General features: G+C 39.6%; 1 protein-coding gene across 1 annotated transcript; it reads right to left on the bottom strand.

The window, feature by feature from the left end:
- Nucleotides 1-681: 681 nt before the first annotated feature.
- LOC126379400 (zinc finger protein 30-like) lies at nt 682-17,161 on the bottom strand. Its single transcript, XM_050028138.1, has 17 exons — nt 16,819-17,161; nt 15,575-15,810; nt 14,976-15,103; nt 13,691-13,825; nt 12,565-13,032; nt 11,591-11,722; nt 10,820-10,936; nt 9,760-9,887; nt 8,258-8,332; nt 7,497-7,620; nt 6,812-6,918; nt 6,026-6,119; nt 4,810-4,986; nt 4,459-4,560; nt 3,266-3,361; nt 2,404-2,541; nt 682-762 (listed from the first exon to the last, which is right to left on the bottom strand). The coding sequence occupies exons 1-17, from the start codon at nt 16,896-16,898 to the stop codon at nt 697-699; spliced, it is 2,403 nt and encodes an 800-aa protein (XP_049884095.1). The 5' UTR covers nt 16,899-17,161; the 3' UTR covers nt 682-696.
- Between the last annotated feature and the right edge of the window lie 180 nt (nt 17,162-17,341).

Genomic DNA, 17,341 nt, shown 5'->3' with positions numbered 1-17,341 from the left:
TTGTCTACAGAAGCGACTGCCTGCCTTCCAACCCGCGAAGGGAAAACCAGCCCAATACAGGTTAGGTCACATACCTCCGAACATGCATTTCTCGGGAATGTAGGTGTGGCACGATGTTTTCCTTTGCCGCTGAGCACGTGATAATCATTTAAGATCCAAACATGAATTCGAAAACAAATTCGACAATCATTGGTTTAGGCCTGTGCTGGATTCGAACCTGCGACCTCAGAGTGAGAGGCAAGCGTTCTACTGGCGGATAAGAAAATTACAGGTATAACTTAAAATAATATTAGGATAAAAACTGCCTCTTTCTCCCATCAGGTGTCGCTACTGTTGAGTATTCTTAAATTTTGACAGTTCCCTGTACTATTACAAAATACATACAGGGTGTTAGTGACATCGTAACGAATACTGAGAGGGATGATTCAGCTCATTATTTTGAGTTAATATCAAGTGGAATTTCCTGTCGGAAAATGCATGAAAGTTTTTGTGTTTCTTTTTTAATTATTTTCAGTTTCACACTTTTGCGACGGAAAATTCCATTTAATATCAACTCAGAATTATGGTCTGAATCATCCGTCAAAGTTTTTGTTACGATGTCAGTAACACCCTGTATATGAATTATTATTATGGATACATTTATATGGTTTAGTTTCCGAAATAAATATTTTGATTTTTTGATAATAAAATTCAAGTTCACGCGGAGTTGTCCTTGGGGGGTTCGCTGGTGATGTGGTGATGGAGGTAGCCATGTTGAGGTATCTGTGAAAAGAAGTCAAATGAGAATACTGCGACAGTGGAGTATTAAATCATCATCACCCTAGTATTATCCCGTTTTTCACAGGGTCCGCTTACCTAACCTGAAGATTCGACAGGTCTGGTTTTTTTACAGAACTGCCTGTCTGACCTTCCAACTCGTGAAGGGAAAACCAGGAACTATCGCTTCTGACTATTGCAAGGACTATCGATAGTATGGCTGTGTAAAGGTAGTATTGATCTAAACGAGCTATAGATAACATGATGTTTTAATAAAAAAAACGATATACTATCGATAGAGTGACTATGGATAGACTATCGTTAGTCTGACTATAGGTAGTTTGACTATCGATAGATTATAGATAATTTTACTATAGATGGATTATCGATATTTTGCCTATCGATAGATTATAGATAATTTTACTATAGATGGATTATCGATATTTTGCCTATCGATAGAGTGATTATGGATAGACTATCATTAGTCTGACTATCCATAGCCTATCGAAAGTTTGACTATCGATAGAGTGATTATGGATAGACTATCATTAGTCTGACTATCCATAGCCTATCGAAAGTTTGACTATCGATAGATTATAGATAATTTGACTATGGATAAATTATCGATAAGGTGACTATTGACAGACTATCGATAGAGTGACTATCCATAGACTATCGAAAGTGTGACTGTCGATAGATTTTAGATAATTTGACTATGGATGGATTATCGATAAGGTGACTATGGACAGACTATCGATAGTGGGACTATGGATAGACTATCGTTAGTCTGACTATAGACAGAGTATCGATAACTCGACTATGGATATACTATCGAAAGTTTGACTATCGATAGATTTTAGATAATTTGACTATGGATGGATTATCGATAAGGTGACTATCCATAGACTATCAAAAGTTTGACTATGGATGGATAGACTATCGAAAGTTTGACTATGGATGGATAGACTATCGAATGTTTGACTATGGATAGACTATCGAAAGTTTGACTATGGATGAATAGACTATCGAATGTTTGACTATGGATGGATAGACTATGGATAGACTATCGAATGTATGACTATGGATAGACTATCGAAAGTTTGACTATGGATGGATAGACTATCGAAAGTTTGACTATGGAAAGACTATCAAAAGTTTGACTATGGATGGATAGACTATCGAATGTTTGACTATGGATAGATTATCGAATGTTTGACTATGGATGGATAGACTATCGCATGTTTGACTATGGATAGACTATCGAATGTATGACTTTGGATAGACTATCGAAAGTTTGACTATGGATGGATAGACTATCGAATGTTTGACTATGGATAGACTATCGAAAGTTTGACTATGGATGGATAGACTATCGAATGTTTGACTATGGATAGACTATCGAATGTTTGACTATGGACGGATAGACTATCGAATGTTTGACTATGGATAGACTATCGAAAGTTTGACTATGGATGGATAGACTATCGAATGTTTGACTATGGACAGACTATCGAAAGTTTGACTATGGATAGACTATCGAAAGTTTGACTATGGATGGATAGACTATCCAATGTTTGACTATGGATAGACTATCGAAAGTTTGACTATGGATAGTTTAACAATATCGATGGCTTATGCCGAGCGCACCTGGTGTGGGTGGCGGCGCACCCGCGGCGGCGCGGGCAGCTTCATGTGCACCGTCCTGATGTGCGTCTTGACGCACGTGGACGTCTGGAACGTTTTGTCGCACAGCTCGCAGCGGTAGCGGCGGATCTTAGTGTGGACCTGCACGCAATAAAGGTGGTTTAGCACTGAATTAACATCAACTGCATATACGGGTGTTAGTGACACCGTAACGAATACTGAGGGGGATGATTCAGACTATGATTCTGAGTTGATATCAAGTGGAATTTTTCATCGCAAAATTCATGTTATTTGTTTTAGTTTTTTAAAATTATTTTCAATTCTATACTTTTGCGATGAAAAATTCCACTTGATATTAACTTAGAATAATCAGCTGAATCATCCTCCTCAGTATTCATTACGATGTCACTTACACCCCGCACAAGTACGTACACAAGTACTGTAGTCACACAAGTACGTATGGGTGTTAGTGACACCGTAACGAATACTGAGGGGGATGATTCAGACCATGATTCTGAGTTGACATCAAGTGGAATTTTCAGTCGGAAAATGCATGAAAATGATTGTTTCTTTTTTCAGTTCCATAACTTTAACGACGGAAAATTCCGTACTACTCAGAATCAACTATCAAAGTTTTCGTTACGATGTCACTAACACCTTGTGTATTATAATTTAATTATGTATTTTTTTAAATTTATAACTATTTTAATTTATTTCTTTCTTTGCATTTTTATTTTCGTTTTTAGTGTAGGTATTTAATTTGATTATGTTATATATTTTATTAACATTGTACCTATGTTACTATTAAAATTTAAGATAAATTATGAAATCCCCATTACTAAATAAAGATAGATTTCAATCTTACCAGTTGATGTTTGTGGTTCTGTGTGCGTGACTTGAAGGCCTTCGGGCAGTGCGGGCACTTGAACGGGCGCGCGCCCGTGTGCGTGTTCATATGAATCTGAAGTAACAATGAGAACATTTAAAGAAATAAAGAAACATTTATTACTCCCGGACACCACAGACACAGACAGACAGAAACATTACATTCAACACAGGACAGAAACCACACGGAAATCAATACACAAAAAAAAAAACAAAAAAAAAAGAAAACCATGATCAAAAATCATTAACAAAAAAAAGAAAAACAAACCAAAATAATAATAATTATAAATGTAACTAGTGGGGTACTATGCTTAGTTCGGTACCATGATAACATCCTCGCCGCCAAACTACAGTATTACAACACAGTACAGTACTATTAACAGCCTCCGTGGTCTAGTGGTTAGAGCGTTAGGCTTACGATCTGGAGGTCCGGGTTCGATTCCCGATGGGGACATTGTCGAAATCACTTTGTGAGACTGTCCTTTGTTTGGTAAGGACTTTTCAGGCTTGAATCACCTGATTGTCCGAAAAAGTAAGATGATTCCGTGCTTCGGAAGGCACGTTAAGCCGTTGGTCCCGGCTATTAGCCGTAAAAAACCCGCAGTGGAGCAGCGTGGTGGAGTATGCTCCATATCCCCTCCGGTTGATTGAGGGGAGGCCTGTGCCCAGCAGTGGGACGTATATAGGCTGTTTATGTATGTTATGTATGTATGTAAGTATCCTAAATGCAACGCACTGACGGCCTGATCTGCGGTGGCGTCCGGAAATTATTACTACATCATCTCCATTATCCCGGACAGCCTCCGTGGTGCAGTGGTTCAGCGTCGGGCTCACGATCCGGAGGTCCCGGGTCCGAATCCCGGTGGGGACATATCACGAAAATCACTTTTTGATCCCTAGTTTGGTCAGGACATTACAGGCTGATCACCTGATTGTCCGAAAGTAAGACGATCCGTGCTTCGGAAGGCAAGTTGGTCCCGGTTACTTCTTTCTTCTAATTACGTAGTCATTACATGAGCCATGTCAGGGGCCTTTGGCGGCTCAATAGTAACCCTGACACACGATAAAAAAAACCGTGGAACGATCAAGCTGGGGACAGGGAGGAGTGGAAGAAGGGAAGAGAGGCCTTTGCCCAGCAGTGGGACATTGGGGGCTATTAATAATAATAGTAACCTGTAGCGAATCCTGTATCCGGAAGCTCTTCGGGCACATCGGACACTGGTGGGGCTTCTCCCCCGTGTGGACTCGCTGGTGGTACTTCAGCGCCGCTGAGCTCTGCAGACAACCATTATAACATGAGCTGGGTTAAAAAGGCCACATCGAGTGGTCATTCGAAGGTGTGTCTTGCCTAAGTATTCTCTGTAGAAGCAATGACTTGTCGATATATATGTTTTCGGAGTTCGCTACGTGTCGAAGTAATATACTGTTGAAATTCAGTCCGCAAATCCGAAGTTTCATCTAAGGAAGCAATATTGCGATTTGACATTTGCGCATTAAATAATACTTTTCCCGCTGGCCACTCACCCGCCACGTGAGGCCACACATCTCACACATCCTCTTCTGTATCTTGTTCTTGCACTTGGCCTTCTTCATCTTGCCGGTCTTCTTGGCGGTGGGGTCGCGCGCGCTGCGTGTGCGCACCTCCTTGTGGATCACGCGGTGCATCCTGTACAGTTTCTCGTTCTCGAAGTTCGCGTTGCACTGTACAAAACAGGGAGTTTTATTTTCGTAGAAAATTTGAACACAGGAAAATTCTGGTCCCAAATCCCGGGAGTTCGCTAAGTGAATCCCGGGAATACAGTGACAAAATCTTTAAGGAGCCAATAAATCTCGTTTCCAAAAATCCCGGGATACGGTTAAAAGAACCGGGAAATTCCGTTTTGAAAATCCCGGGAATACGCTACGTAAATCCCGGGAATCGGGTATTCCGGTTCTAAACATCACGTAACACCGAAATCACTAAAGTACCAGGAAATCCCGATTGTAAAGTAAATCCCGGGATCCCGGTATAAAATACAAAGTACCCGGAATTATCACAATTTGGTTAGTAAACCCCTGGGCAAATCACTAAAGTATTGAGATCTTTTGAATAATTATGTACCCAAGTAATGAGAAAATAGGCAATGGGTAGTTTCCTAGGTCAAAGATAAATTATGAAATTCTGATTACTAAACAAAGACAGATCGAAAGGTGACAAAAAACGTTTTCTTTTTTCTATTTAACTTATTTATTAATTTTAATAAAGAAAAATGTAATAATAATTGCGACATTTTGTCACGTTTTTCTATGACGTCACGGTGTGCTATTTCTGTTATTTCAAATCAAATCAAATATACTTTATTGCACACAATATACAAAACAAAATATTTATTTCGTGTTTTGACGTTTAGTAAAAAGTGTCTGATTTGACTGACAGCTGGAATCTACCCTATTATCACGTTATATCGGAACAGCGCAATATTGTTTTTATGGAACGCAGTCTGGAAAATCCCTGATTCAAGTTATTCAATTCAAATATATCTTTATTCAGTAGGTAACATAGTTACACTTTGAATCGTCAATTTTTACATAACGAACGTCTCATCTGCCTAAAACTACTGCAGCTTCTCACAACCTGTATAGCCGGGGAAAAGAAGCTGCAAGAAAAACCTCGGCACAGGGCCCTAGACGTTCTTTAAAAAAATAAAAATAAACATTAAATATTGGTATACAATTGCGTAATGTAGCTGCCTAATATTACCTTTTCACATTTGATCTCCTTCCAATGCACCATCTTCATGTGGTCGTTGAGTTGATCCTCACTGGTATAGTTCTCCCCGCATTCCGCGCACGCTCTGTAAGACAATCGGGTCGTGTACTGGGTTTCAGATTACTAAATACAATCAGGTGATTCAAGCCTGAAAAGTCCTCCTGCGTACATCATCATCAGCCCATTAACGTCCCCACTGCTGGGGCACGGGCCTTCCCTATGGATGGATAAGGAGATGGGGCCTTAAACCATCACGCGGGTCCAGTGCGGATTGATGGTTATTAACGACTGCTAATGCAGCCGGGACCAACGGCTTAACGTGCCTTCTGAAGCACGGAGGAGCTCGAGATGAAAACTTTTTTTTTGTGGTCACCCATCCTATGACCGGCCTTTGCGAAAGTTGCTTAACTTCAACAATCGCAGACCGAGCGTGTTTACCGCTGCGCCACCGAGCTCCTCGTACAATTAATTATAATTGTTTTAAGTTTACGCGGTTAATATCGTAATCAAAACACATAAAAACGGGTTCTTACCGCGTTAAAAATAGGGATATTTACTATCGATATTTCGACACTTGCAAGTGCCATGATCACGGGACGACTGTTGAGATTGGAGTGGAGTAGGTAGATCCATAATTTTCTACGGGCAGACATATCTGTCTACCCTCTTTCTTTGCCGCTTGTTTATGTATATATCCCTGTTTCAAACACGGTAAGAACCCGTTATTATGTTTTTTAATTAATTATAATATAAATTCACAACAAGGCATGTACTTACTTAACGTACTCGCTACACTCTCCATCTTCTAAGGTCTCCAGGTGTCGGGCGAAGGCGGACTCTGTATGGAACTGGACGCCGCACCCTTCGCAGCGGGACTTCACCGCCTGCAAGTATATACAGTTAAACTTGTATAAGTGAACCTGTATAAATAGGACCTGGATAAGTGTGACCTGGATAAGTGAGAAACATTTGCAAGCATGTATCTCTCCTTCCGAGAAACTGTGAAAGGCATACTTACAATACAAGAAATAAAAATAAAATTGCTATTCAACATTCTAGATTAAGTAAATTAAAATCATCTTTTTTGGGGTTATGTATAAGTTTTTACAATAAAATACCAAATTTGTCAGAAAATAAATTTAAAGCTTTTACATAAAGAAGTTTACTTTATGTAAAAAAGCTTATTATAAGATTAATGACTACCTAAATGATAAAAATGTCTGGTATCGTGTTCCTCTAGTTATTAAATAACTTGTAATGTATACCCTCATTGGTTTTTAAAAGATGTGTTGCTATTGCAGTTTTTTGTCATTTCTTCTCCTCAGCCATCCTTATTACACTTTGTGAAATGACGTAAATTCAAAAATGTGACATTGACCTTCAACAAGTTTATCCATGGTAATTACGTTGAATGAAAGATTCTGATTCAAGAAACTGATTGGACTTTTGCAGCATATCTTACCTCTTTGTGTGCCTTCTGCATGTGTGCCAGTAACCCCCGCTGCCCGGAGAATATCTCCTGGCATATGTCGCAGGCGGCCGACCCGTGTCGGTTACGCATGTGGTTGAACTGCGAAGTGCGTTTACTGGAAACATTCAAATTCAAAAATATCTTTTAATAATGAATCAGATATAGAATCATAGCAGAAGTATTTATTCATTTTCTAAAACTCTGTAACATTGACAGACACGCAAAACTTCCAACAATTACACATATTCACACTCACCAATCCGCACATACATTCATTATTATAATTATTCTAATTAATCTTTATATTTCACTGTCCGCTTTATAAAAATTAATTTGTCAAACTTTGTACTTTTATTTTTCCGGTTGTGGAAGTCTCTACCTGAGACTGTCAGGAGGGCTCCTTCTCTGGACTCTTTCAGGGCAAGAGTGCAGGCGCTTTTCCTGCAGGCATAACTTGGAAGTGTTTTTCGTATTCTCCTTATATGTATTATATTGTACCACCACCAGCCCGTGCTCCAATGCATAATCTTCTTTCACCCTAAGGTTGCCTGGCAGAAATTGCTGCTTAGCAATAAGGCCGCCTATTGTGCTTATGTTTTTATTCGTATGTTTAGGTCCTTTGTATATGTCGTTGTGCAATAAAGTATTATTGATTGATTGATTGTAATTGGCTAGTATAAGATTTTTAACATCGCAACTTTAATTAAGATTTATATATACTTTATTTTACTAACCTATATAATGATACTTACATGAATATTCTGTCGCAGTAGTGACAGGGATATTTCACACCGTTGTGCCATTTGAAATGCTCGATTGCTTTTGATCTGGAATTAAATAAAACATGAAAGCTCTTTACATTGTTTTAGGTTTACGCGGTTATTATCATAATTATAACACATAGTACCTGTAGTCTCATATCTTTGATTTAAACGCGGTAAGAACCCATTATTGGCCCCGATTCCTGCAGAGACCGCCTAATTTTATTTTAAGTTATATCCGTCATTTTCATATCCGTCGAAAAGGAAAGGGACGGATGATTCACAGCTCTTAATTTTAGTAAGAATGAGTAAATGAATGAATAACCCGGGCGAATCAAAAGTTACGTCGCTGGTATGCAATCCGTTTGACGTGCTGTCTACTTAACAGTGTCGGGTTATTGACTGGTGTAAAATTTTTAGACGGCTGTTTTAGATTTGTGCTTAAAATTGACGTGTGTTCTATAAATTATATGCTTGTCGATTACCCGTCCCTTTCCTTCTCGGCGGATAAGAAAATGACAGATATAACTTAAAATAAAATTAGATGGTATTTACAGGAACTAGCACCATTATGTGTTTTAATTATGAAAGCTCTTTTTAAAGCCTTTTGTCAATCCTTCTACACGGCGGAGCCATGGGCGCAAGGTCACGGCGCCAAAACAGCTCTCAACTCTCTCCGAGTACAGTAGTATAACGGCTTCAGAATGCTGTTGGGACTGCCGCGTTTTTCCAGTGCATCTACCATGTCCGCACAAGCTAGAGTCGACGACTTCTGTGCCATGATTAAAACACATAATAACGGGTTTTTACCGCGTTTAAAATAGGGATATGAGACTCCCGATATTTCGACACTGTTGCAAGTGCCATGATCACGGGATGACTGATGAGATTGGAGTGGAGTAGGTAGATCCATAATTAAGGATTAACAAAGAAAATTTTTGAACCTCAAGTAGCCAATGTTTAAAATTTAAAAGAGTGCGGTGACTTCATAATAACGGCTTCCCTGGTGCAGTGGTTAAGCGTTGTGCTCACGATCCGGAAGTCCCGGGTTCGAATCCCGGTGGGGACAAATCACAAAAATCACTTTGTGATCCCTAATTTGATTAGGACATTACAGGCTGATCACCTGATTGTCCAAAAAGTAAAGATCCGTGTTTCGGTAGGCACGTTAAGCCGTTGGTTCCGGTTATTACTTACTGATGTGAATGTAGTCGTTACATGAGTCATGTTAGGCCTTTGGCGGCTCAGTAATAACCCTGACACCAGGGTTGATGGGGTTGGTAATCCACCTCACAACCCAAACGATAAGAAGGAGAACAGGAGCTATTTTATAATTGATATTTCCAATCCCGCGGGTATGTAATAAGTACGTAGTCATTACATGAGCCATGTCAGGGGTCTTTGGCGGCTCAGTAATAACCCTGACACCAGGGTTGGTGAGGTTGGTAATTTTCACAATCCACACGATAGAAGAAGACTAGTTTGAAACTCACGCCAGCTTGCTGATGTGCCCACAGAGGCGGCATATGAAGTTGGTCTTGTGTTGTGTCATATGGTGCAGTAGTTTATATCGCTTCGGGAACCGAAAGTGGCACGCCTCGCACACGTAGCTGCCGACGCTCTGCGGGCAGACATGATAAATGAGTTGGGGAGTATTTTTTAAAATATTTATTGTTACAAAACATTGTTGAGTGGTTGAGCGTAGGACTTACGATCCGAAGGCCCCGGGTTCGAATCCCGGTGGGGACAAATCACAAAAATGTTCCCTATCCCTAGTTTGGTTAGGACATTACATGTTGATCATCTGATTGTCCGAAAGAAAGATGATCCGTGTTTCGGAAGGCACGTTAAGCCGTTGGTGTCGGTTACTATTTACAGATGTAAGGCCCTGCGGCCCTGTACCAGTTTTTCTTTTTAATTAGTAATTATCTAGAAGATTTGAATGCATGGGATTATCTGTCTGGGAACTGATATTAGGCAGCTAAATTACTAAATTGTATAACAGTATTTTATTCTTTAAGAAAAAATAATGTCTAGGGCCCTGTGCCGAGGTTTTTCTTGCAGCTTCTTTTCCCCGGCTATACAGGTTGTTAGAAGCTGCAGTAGTTTTAGGCGGATGAGACGTTCGTTATGTAAAAATGACGATTCAAAGTATAACTATGTTACCTACTGAATAAATATATTGGTGCTAATTCCTGCAGACGCCATCTAATTGTAAGTTATACCTGTCATTTTCTTATCCACCGAACAGGAAAGGGACGGATGATTGGCAGCTCTTAATTTTAGAAAGAATGAGTAAATGAATGGATAACCCGGGCGACAACATAATTCTGTCGGGTTATTGAAGGATGTAAAATTTTTAGACGGTTGTTTTAGATTTGTGCTTCAAATTGACGTGTGTTCCATAAATTTTATGCTTGTCGATTACCCGTCCCTTTCCTTTTCGGCGGATAATAAAATGACAGATATAACTTAAAATAAAATTAGATGGTGTTTACAGGAATTAGCACAATTATTCAATGTGAATTGTATGTCCTTCTAGTGTCTACTCACCGGGTCATGTATGGCTTTGTGGTTATTAAACGCTGCCTCTCCAGTGAACCCTTTAAAGCATTCTTCGCATTTAAAGCGGGAATTCTTGTAATTGTCACTTTCTTTCCGGGCTAATACCTGCAACGGAATAGAAGAATGAATAATGGATATATTACAAATTGGGTCGTGTACTAAGAGTAAGAGGCAAATATTGAGAGTTATTGAGGACAGAAGAGGCAAGATGATTGGACACTTAACAAGACACGACGCATTTATTAAAAAAAATAGAAGCTGCAAAGAAAGAGAGGAAGGGGAAGACCAAGAAGAGCTTACATGGAACAGATTTAAGAGACGCCCAACTGTAGACGGCCAAGTAGTTAATGCCATCAGCGGCAAATCTACAATAAGTCACGTCAAAAAAAAAAAGATTTAAGAGAAGGCGAACGTCGTGTCTTATAAGGAGGTGAAGGAATTGGTCTTTGATGGACAAGAATGGAGAATGCTACACCAAGACAAGAGCGTGGCTCTTAAATTAGTGATGACTAGGTCCAAGATAAATTATGAAATCTTCTCTTCTTCTTCTTCTCTCGTGTGGGTTCTGAGGTGGAGTACCAACCTCATCAACCCTGGTGTCAGGGTTACTATTGAGCCGCCAAAGGCCCCTGACATGGTTCATGTAACGATTACTCACTTACATCAGTAAGGAGCTATTTTATTATTGATATTTCCAATCCCGCGGAATCTCGAATTTGGGATCCCGAGTCGGGATTGCGTTCCCCAGTCAGGACCCACCTCGGCTATCTGCTCTTCCTGGCTGAGGAACACGATCTCCACGTTGTAGTTGCTGGCGAAGTTGACGTAGTCCTCATCGGTTTTGCGGGGCTTAGTGTTGCGGATGTCCTCTCTGGGGTCCTTCTTTACTAACTGAAAGAAGTAATGAAATAACACTGTAACGAAATAGCACTGTAGGTATTTTTCCAATAAAATACCAGACAGTATTTTGAATTTAACAGAAAATAAATTTAAAGCTCATGTGAAGCTTAAATAAAAAATAATATAAAATAATTAAAACGCATAATAACGGGTTCTTACCGCGGATATGAGACTCCCGATATTTCGACACTGTTGCAAGTGCCATGATCACGGGATGACTGATGAGATTGGAGTGGAGTTGGTAATCGTCCCAACAACTGAATAATATTGGGCACAGTTACCCATTATCAAATTAGAAAGGGCAAACTCGCCCCTAGGCCCAGTTTAAGACTGGGACGAGATGTCCCCTAAGTCAGAATAAAGAGTAATACTTCGTATAGAATGGCAACTCCCCGCTCCCCACCAGTGGCTGAGCTGGGTATACCTCATATGTGGTCGTCATATGTCACAGACAGATGCGCCAAGTTTCCAATTACAGTGTTCAAACGGCCTTGGCTAACGATCCGGAGGTTCTGGGTTCGAATCCCGTTAGGTACATAATCACAAAAAAACATTTTGTGATCACTAATTTGGTTAGGACATTGCGGGCTGATCATCGGATTGTCCGAGAATAAGATGATCCGTGCGTCGGAGTACACGTTAAGCATACTACCGGATACTATTTACTTAAGTATGTAATCGTTTCGGAGGTATTACTTTAGTCTTCAATCGTATGCCGTCAGACGTCATACACACAGATGCGCGTATACGATAACGTCAATGTGTAGTGTCTGTGTAAAACGAGGTGTTTTGTATGACGTGTGTAGGATGTGTGTATAAAGAAAGGGACATACCTGTTCCTCTTTCTCCTTCTTAATTTTCTTACTCTTTCTCTTCAATTCCGACTTCCTCTTCTTCTCATTTTTCAACAACTGCTCCGAGTCGATTTCAAGAAAAATCTCATTTTGAGGCACTACGCTGCCGTAGACGCTTGTCTTCCCTATGTGGTCCAATATTAATTCATTACTTTCAACCTTCACGCCGGATTCGAACAATTTCTGATCGTTCAAGTTCAAATTGTCATCTGTTAAAATCTCATGCCTGTCGACGAATATGTCAAAATCGCTGTCATGCGTGACATCTGTCACTTCTGACAGCTCCATGTTGTTTGACATGTGGTTGTCGTTGTCCTCTATGAAGTCTATGGTCTCCTCCTTTATGCCCAACTCTGTGATGTTTATGGTTGGGAGTCTTTTTATTGAGAGTGGGAGAGACAGATTGAGTGCGCGACGATCTATTGAACGGAGGAAGTCTGGGGTTATCTGTGAAAGAAAAAAAAAACAGGTTTTTTAATAATTCGAATATTAATAAATATCCAACATAACACAGAATGCGTAAAGTTTATTAGAATCCACGAAAAGACAAATACAGTAGCAATTGACTTACAGTTAAGAGTACAGCACCTCTTTGGAGGGCCGATGCCTATACTAGGTGGAAACCTGTATTATATAGGTCATCAACGTCTAGGGCCCTGTGCCGAGGTTTTTCTTGCAGCTTCTTTTCCCCGGCTATACAGGTTGTGAGAAGCCGCAGTAGTTTTAGGCGGATGAGATGTTTGTTATGTAAAAAATGACGATTCAAAGTGTAACTATGTTACCTACTGAATAAAGATTAACACCGATACCGACCCCGCCGGCGTGGTCGTCGATTTCCCTAATTCAGCGCTTATCGCTATCGACCCACTAGGGTCGATTAATTATTTCAAATATTTTTCTCTCAGACGACGTCCTGAGCTGAGATTCGCGTCTAACTGGGCACCCTCAGTTGTCTTAAATTTTGTACCGGGTGTGAGCCCTCAGCGCTCGTCAAAAAAAAAAACACTGAATAAAGATATTTTTGAATTAAAAAAAAGTGTGTATGTGTGTGTGTGTGTGTGAGAGAGAGAGAGAGAGAGAGAGGGTGTGTGTGTGTGTCTAATACCTGATGGTTCTGCAAGGTGGCCTCGTAGAGCATCTCCTGCGCGGTGTGGCAGCGACACCTGAACTCCACCAGCCTCTGCAGGTGCGCGTGGCACACGCTGCAGAGGTGCCTCGGCAGGCTGTCTTTTGACGTCACCTGGTTGGCAAAAAGCATAATTGTTAAGCGGTAGGTCTATCAGACAGAGAGCTCGGTTAGGATCACCAACTAAGGCCCAAAATAGGAAGCGACACTGGTCGCTTACATAAAATGATACCTATACACCACAAAAAGTGCTTATTATCCAAAGGTGATAAACGAAAGAAAAAAAAAGAAGGATCACCAAGCCAGGTAACCATAGTGGAATACATTAGGCGTGGGAGTTTAGTACCCCTGACTATCGCAATTGGCTAGTGTCGTAAACGTCAAATCCAAAACACGAAACGACTATGGAATTAGGATAAAATCTAGAAGCTCAAATGTAGGTGGCAACACTGTTGAGTGTTCGGTGACGAGCATTAATATGTATACACTTTGGTACCATGTCACATTAACTTTTTTGAATAATTGAACTGTAAGTCTCACTAAATGTCAAATATGTTAGTGCGACAGAGTCCTAAAGTGGGTACATTATATTGCTCATGACATGACTGTTCCTAAATAGTGACAGTTCTCCATACTGGTGCTAATTCCTGTAAACACCATCTAATTTTATTTTAAGTTATATCTGTCATTTTCTTATCCGCCGAAAAGAAAAGGGACAGGTAATCGACAAGCATAAAATTTATGGAACACACGTCAATTTTAAGCACAAATATAAAACAACTGTCTTAAAATTTTACATTGGCCAATAGCCCGACAGAATTAAGTTGACAGCACACGTCAAACGGTTTGCATACCAGCGAGATGCCTTTTTGATTCGCCCGAGTTATTCATTCATTTACTCATTCTTCCTAAAATTAAGAGCTGTCTATCATCCGTCCCTTTCCTTTTCGGCGGATAAGAAAATGACAGGTATAACTTAAAGTAAAATTAGGAGGTGTCTGCAGGAATCGGGGCCACTGTCCAGCTAAAATTCGTGGAGCAACGGCAAACACTCCAGTATCCCCGAATGAATTTTAAAAAAGAAAAATGTAATAATAAGCTTCTTTCCCCCGGCTATACAGGTTGTGAGAAGCTGCAGTAGTTTTAGGCGGATGAGACGTTCGTTATGTAAAAATTGACGATTCAAAGTGTAACTATGTTACCTATCAAACAAAGATATTTTTGAATTTGACAAAAAAAATGTTACGTAAAATTGAAGACTGACCTGTATCTCTGTGAGCTCCGCGAAGGTGACGGTCAACTCGTCCGTGAAGGGCAGCATCCCACCGTGCACTGCGAGGCACGCACGACATGCGCTCTCTTTGTCTGCTGATGCTTTTGCTTTTGACCGAGCTGGAGAAAAAGGATGTACCATTTGTGTAATGTATGCATTCATTCATTCACTGACACAGACAACACAGTCTCGTGCGCACCACGTGGTTACGAGCCGTCAAGCGAGAGTAGACGTGTACGAGCCTGTGATATCCTACTATCGGACTAGTTTTACAATTGGCTTAGGGTTGAACATATTCTGTGGTCCAGTGGTTCAGCATTAGGTCCCGGGTTCGAATCCCCATGGGGACAAATCACTTTGTGATCCCTAGTTTGGTTACGACATTACAGGTTGACTTGATTGTCCGGTAAGATGATCTGTGCTTCACCAGGCAGGTTAAGCTGTTGGTCCGGTTACTACTTACTGATGTGAGTAGTCGCTACATGAGCCATGTCAAGGGCCTTTGGTGGCTGAATAGTAACCCTGACACCAGGGTTGATTAGGTTGGTTAATAACCTCACAATCCACACGATAGAAGAAGAATAACTTACTTTTCTTAACACCTTTCAGTTTGAAAGTGAACCCGTTATCCACCCGTTCCTCTCTGTACAGGTTCTTTGTGGGAACCGCATCCTTATGTAGGATCCTTCGACCGGTCTCCGAGATCTTAAAGTCTGAGTTCTCAAAGTGTACGGAGCACACCCTGCAGTGCGTGCCGGGGGCCCACGATGGCTCCCTGCAGATGGCCCGGATCCATTCCTCTTTCTGGTCTTCGTCGGTTGGGAACCTGGTGACGAATGGTATGGTACATTATGATTTACCTTCAACTTTATGGTTTATGGCAACCAGTCAAACCCAGATACCGACCCTGCTGGTGTGGTTGATGTTATCCCTCATTGCGCTTACCGCTATCGACCCACTAGGGTTGATTAATTCTTTCATGTATAATCCTTTTAGACGACGCCCTGAGCCGAAGTTCACCCCTCCTCAGTAGATGCCCATACCATGCTAACTTGACTTAAAAAGGAAATCTAACTTTGCCATGAATAAAAAAAACTTGTAATAATAGTAATAATTTTTATTGAAGTTTTATTTAGGGGTGGGTGACTAAAATCATTAGTATGATTATTATTTTTCATTTCATAGAAAAAAAAAATCATAACTCTCTTAGAGGGATATTACATCTATCCATATCCTAATATGACCCTACAAATAACGATCACAGTAAAAAAATAATATGGTTGATTTTTGTTTGAATAAAAAGTCGAAATTTACAAAAAATTGGTGGATAGATGTAATACCTCTTTTCGAAAATTATTGACAAAAGTTGCAGTCTATACCTATCTGTTTGAATAACAAAAATAATGTAAAAATAACTTGGACCATGATGGGAGCAGTTGTCCTGTTTTCAACTACTACAAGATGACAAATATAATTATAGAATTATTTTGTTTTTAATTGTTTAAAAGTTATAAATGTTTAAAAAAAATAAAAAAATATAGAATTAAAATTGAAATAAAATTTTAAGAGTAAAATTTATATGTATACAATTGTGTATACATATTATATACAATTGTGTATATATGTATACACAATTGTATATAAATTACTTATAAATTGTACATACCTAAATTGTTTAAAGAAGTTCTAACTAAAAAAAATAAAACTATTTATATTTGCTATAATGTTTTAAAGTTAATCTATTCACACTTTGCCCAAGCGGTGCATCTAGCGAACTTTTGAAAGTTTATTTCATATACAAATAAGTATGTTATATACATAGTTTTATGCTTACCTATGAAATGAGATGCCTTCCGGAGTCTTAATATTCTTCCCAGTGTAGTTCCTACACAGTTTCACCGCACATACAACCATTTTTGTCTTATTTATGTGTTGTTATTTACATAAAGAAGCAAAAATTAACACCAAGCGACGCCATGGTAGCGCGTAATGGAGTCACTATGTACAACACAAACTTGTACGCTTCACTTTCTTATAAAACGTACGATTTTAATTAAAACTATGGATGAATACGGCTTATTAATTATTGTTTCGCATTAATAAATAGTTAAAACTGATTATCTAATTCAAAATCTACGCGAAAACTAGTTTCAAAGTGCATCGAAATTATTATGCAAAGGAAGACGACGACATTTTTTTGTTAGTCAATAAAAAAACAAAACGTCAATTGGCGTGCTTTTTTTACATAATTATAGATATTGGAATATGATAAAGCGAAACAACTTTATGGACGGTGAGGGTTATCTTTCATCTCGTTCACACTTTATAATAATACGTAAAATGACACAAAATAAGCG

Source organism: Pectinophora gossypiella, chromosome 29 (genome assembly GCF_024362695.1).
Source record: "Pectinophora gossypiella chromosome 29, ilPecGoss1.1, whole genome shotgun sequence".
Lineage (NCBI taxonomy): Eukaryota > Metazoa > Arthropoda > Insecta > Lepidoptera > Gelechiidae > Pectinophora > Pectinophora gossypiella.
Note: the sequence above shows the minus strand (reverse complement) of the source record. Positions and strands in the feature narration are given on the sequence as shown.

Coding starts and splice junctions, on each gene's coding strand:
- LOC126379400 (XM_050028138.1), bottom strand. CDS start 16,898: ATGGTTGTATGTGCGGTGAAACTGTGTAGGAACTACACTGGGAAGAAT. Junction 15,811..16,818: donor GAAGGCATCTCATTTCATAG/GTAAGCATAAAA, acceptor ATTCGTCACCAG/GTTCCCAACCGACGAAGACC. Junction 6,120..6,811: donor GAGTGTAGCGAGTACGTTAA/GTAAGTACATGC, acceptor ATTGTCTTACAG/AGCGTGCGCGGAATGCGGGG.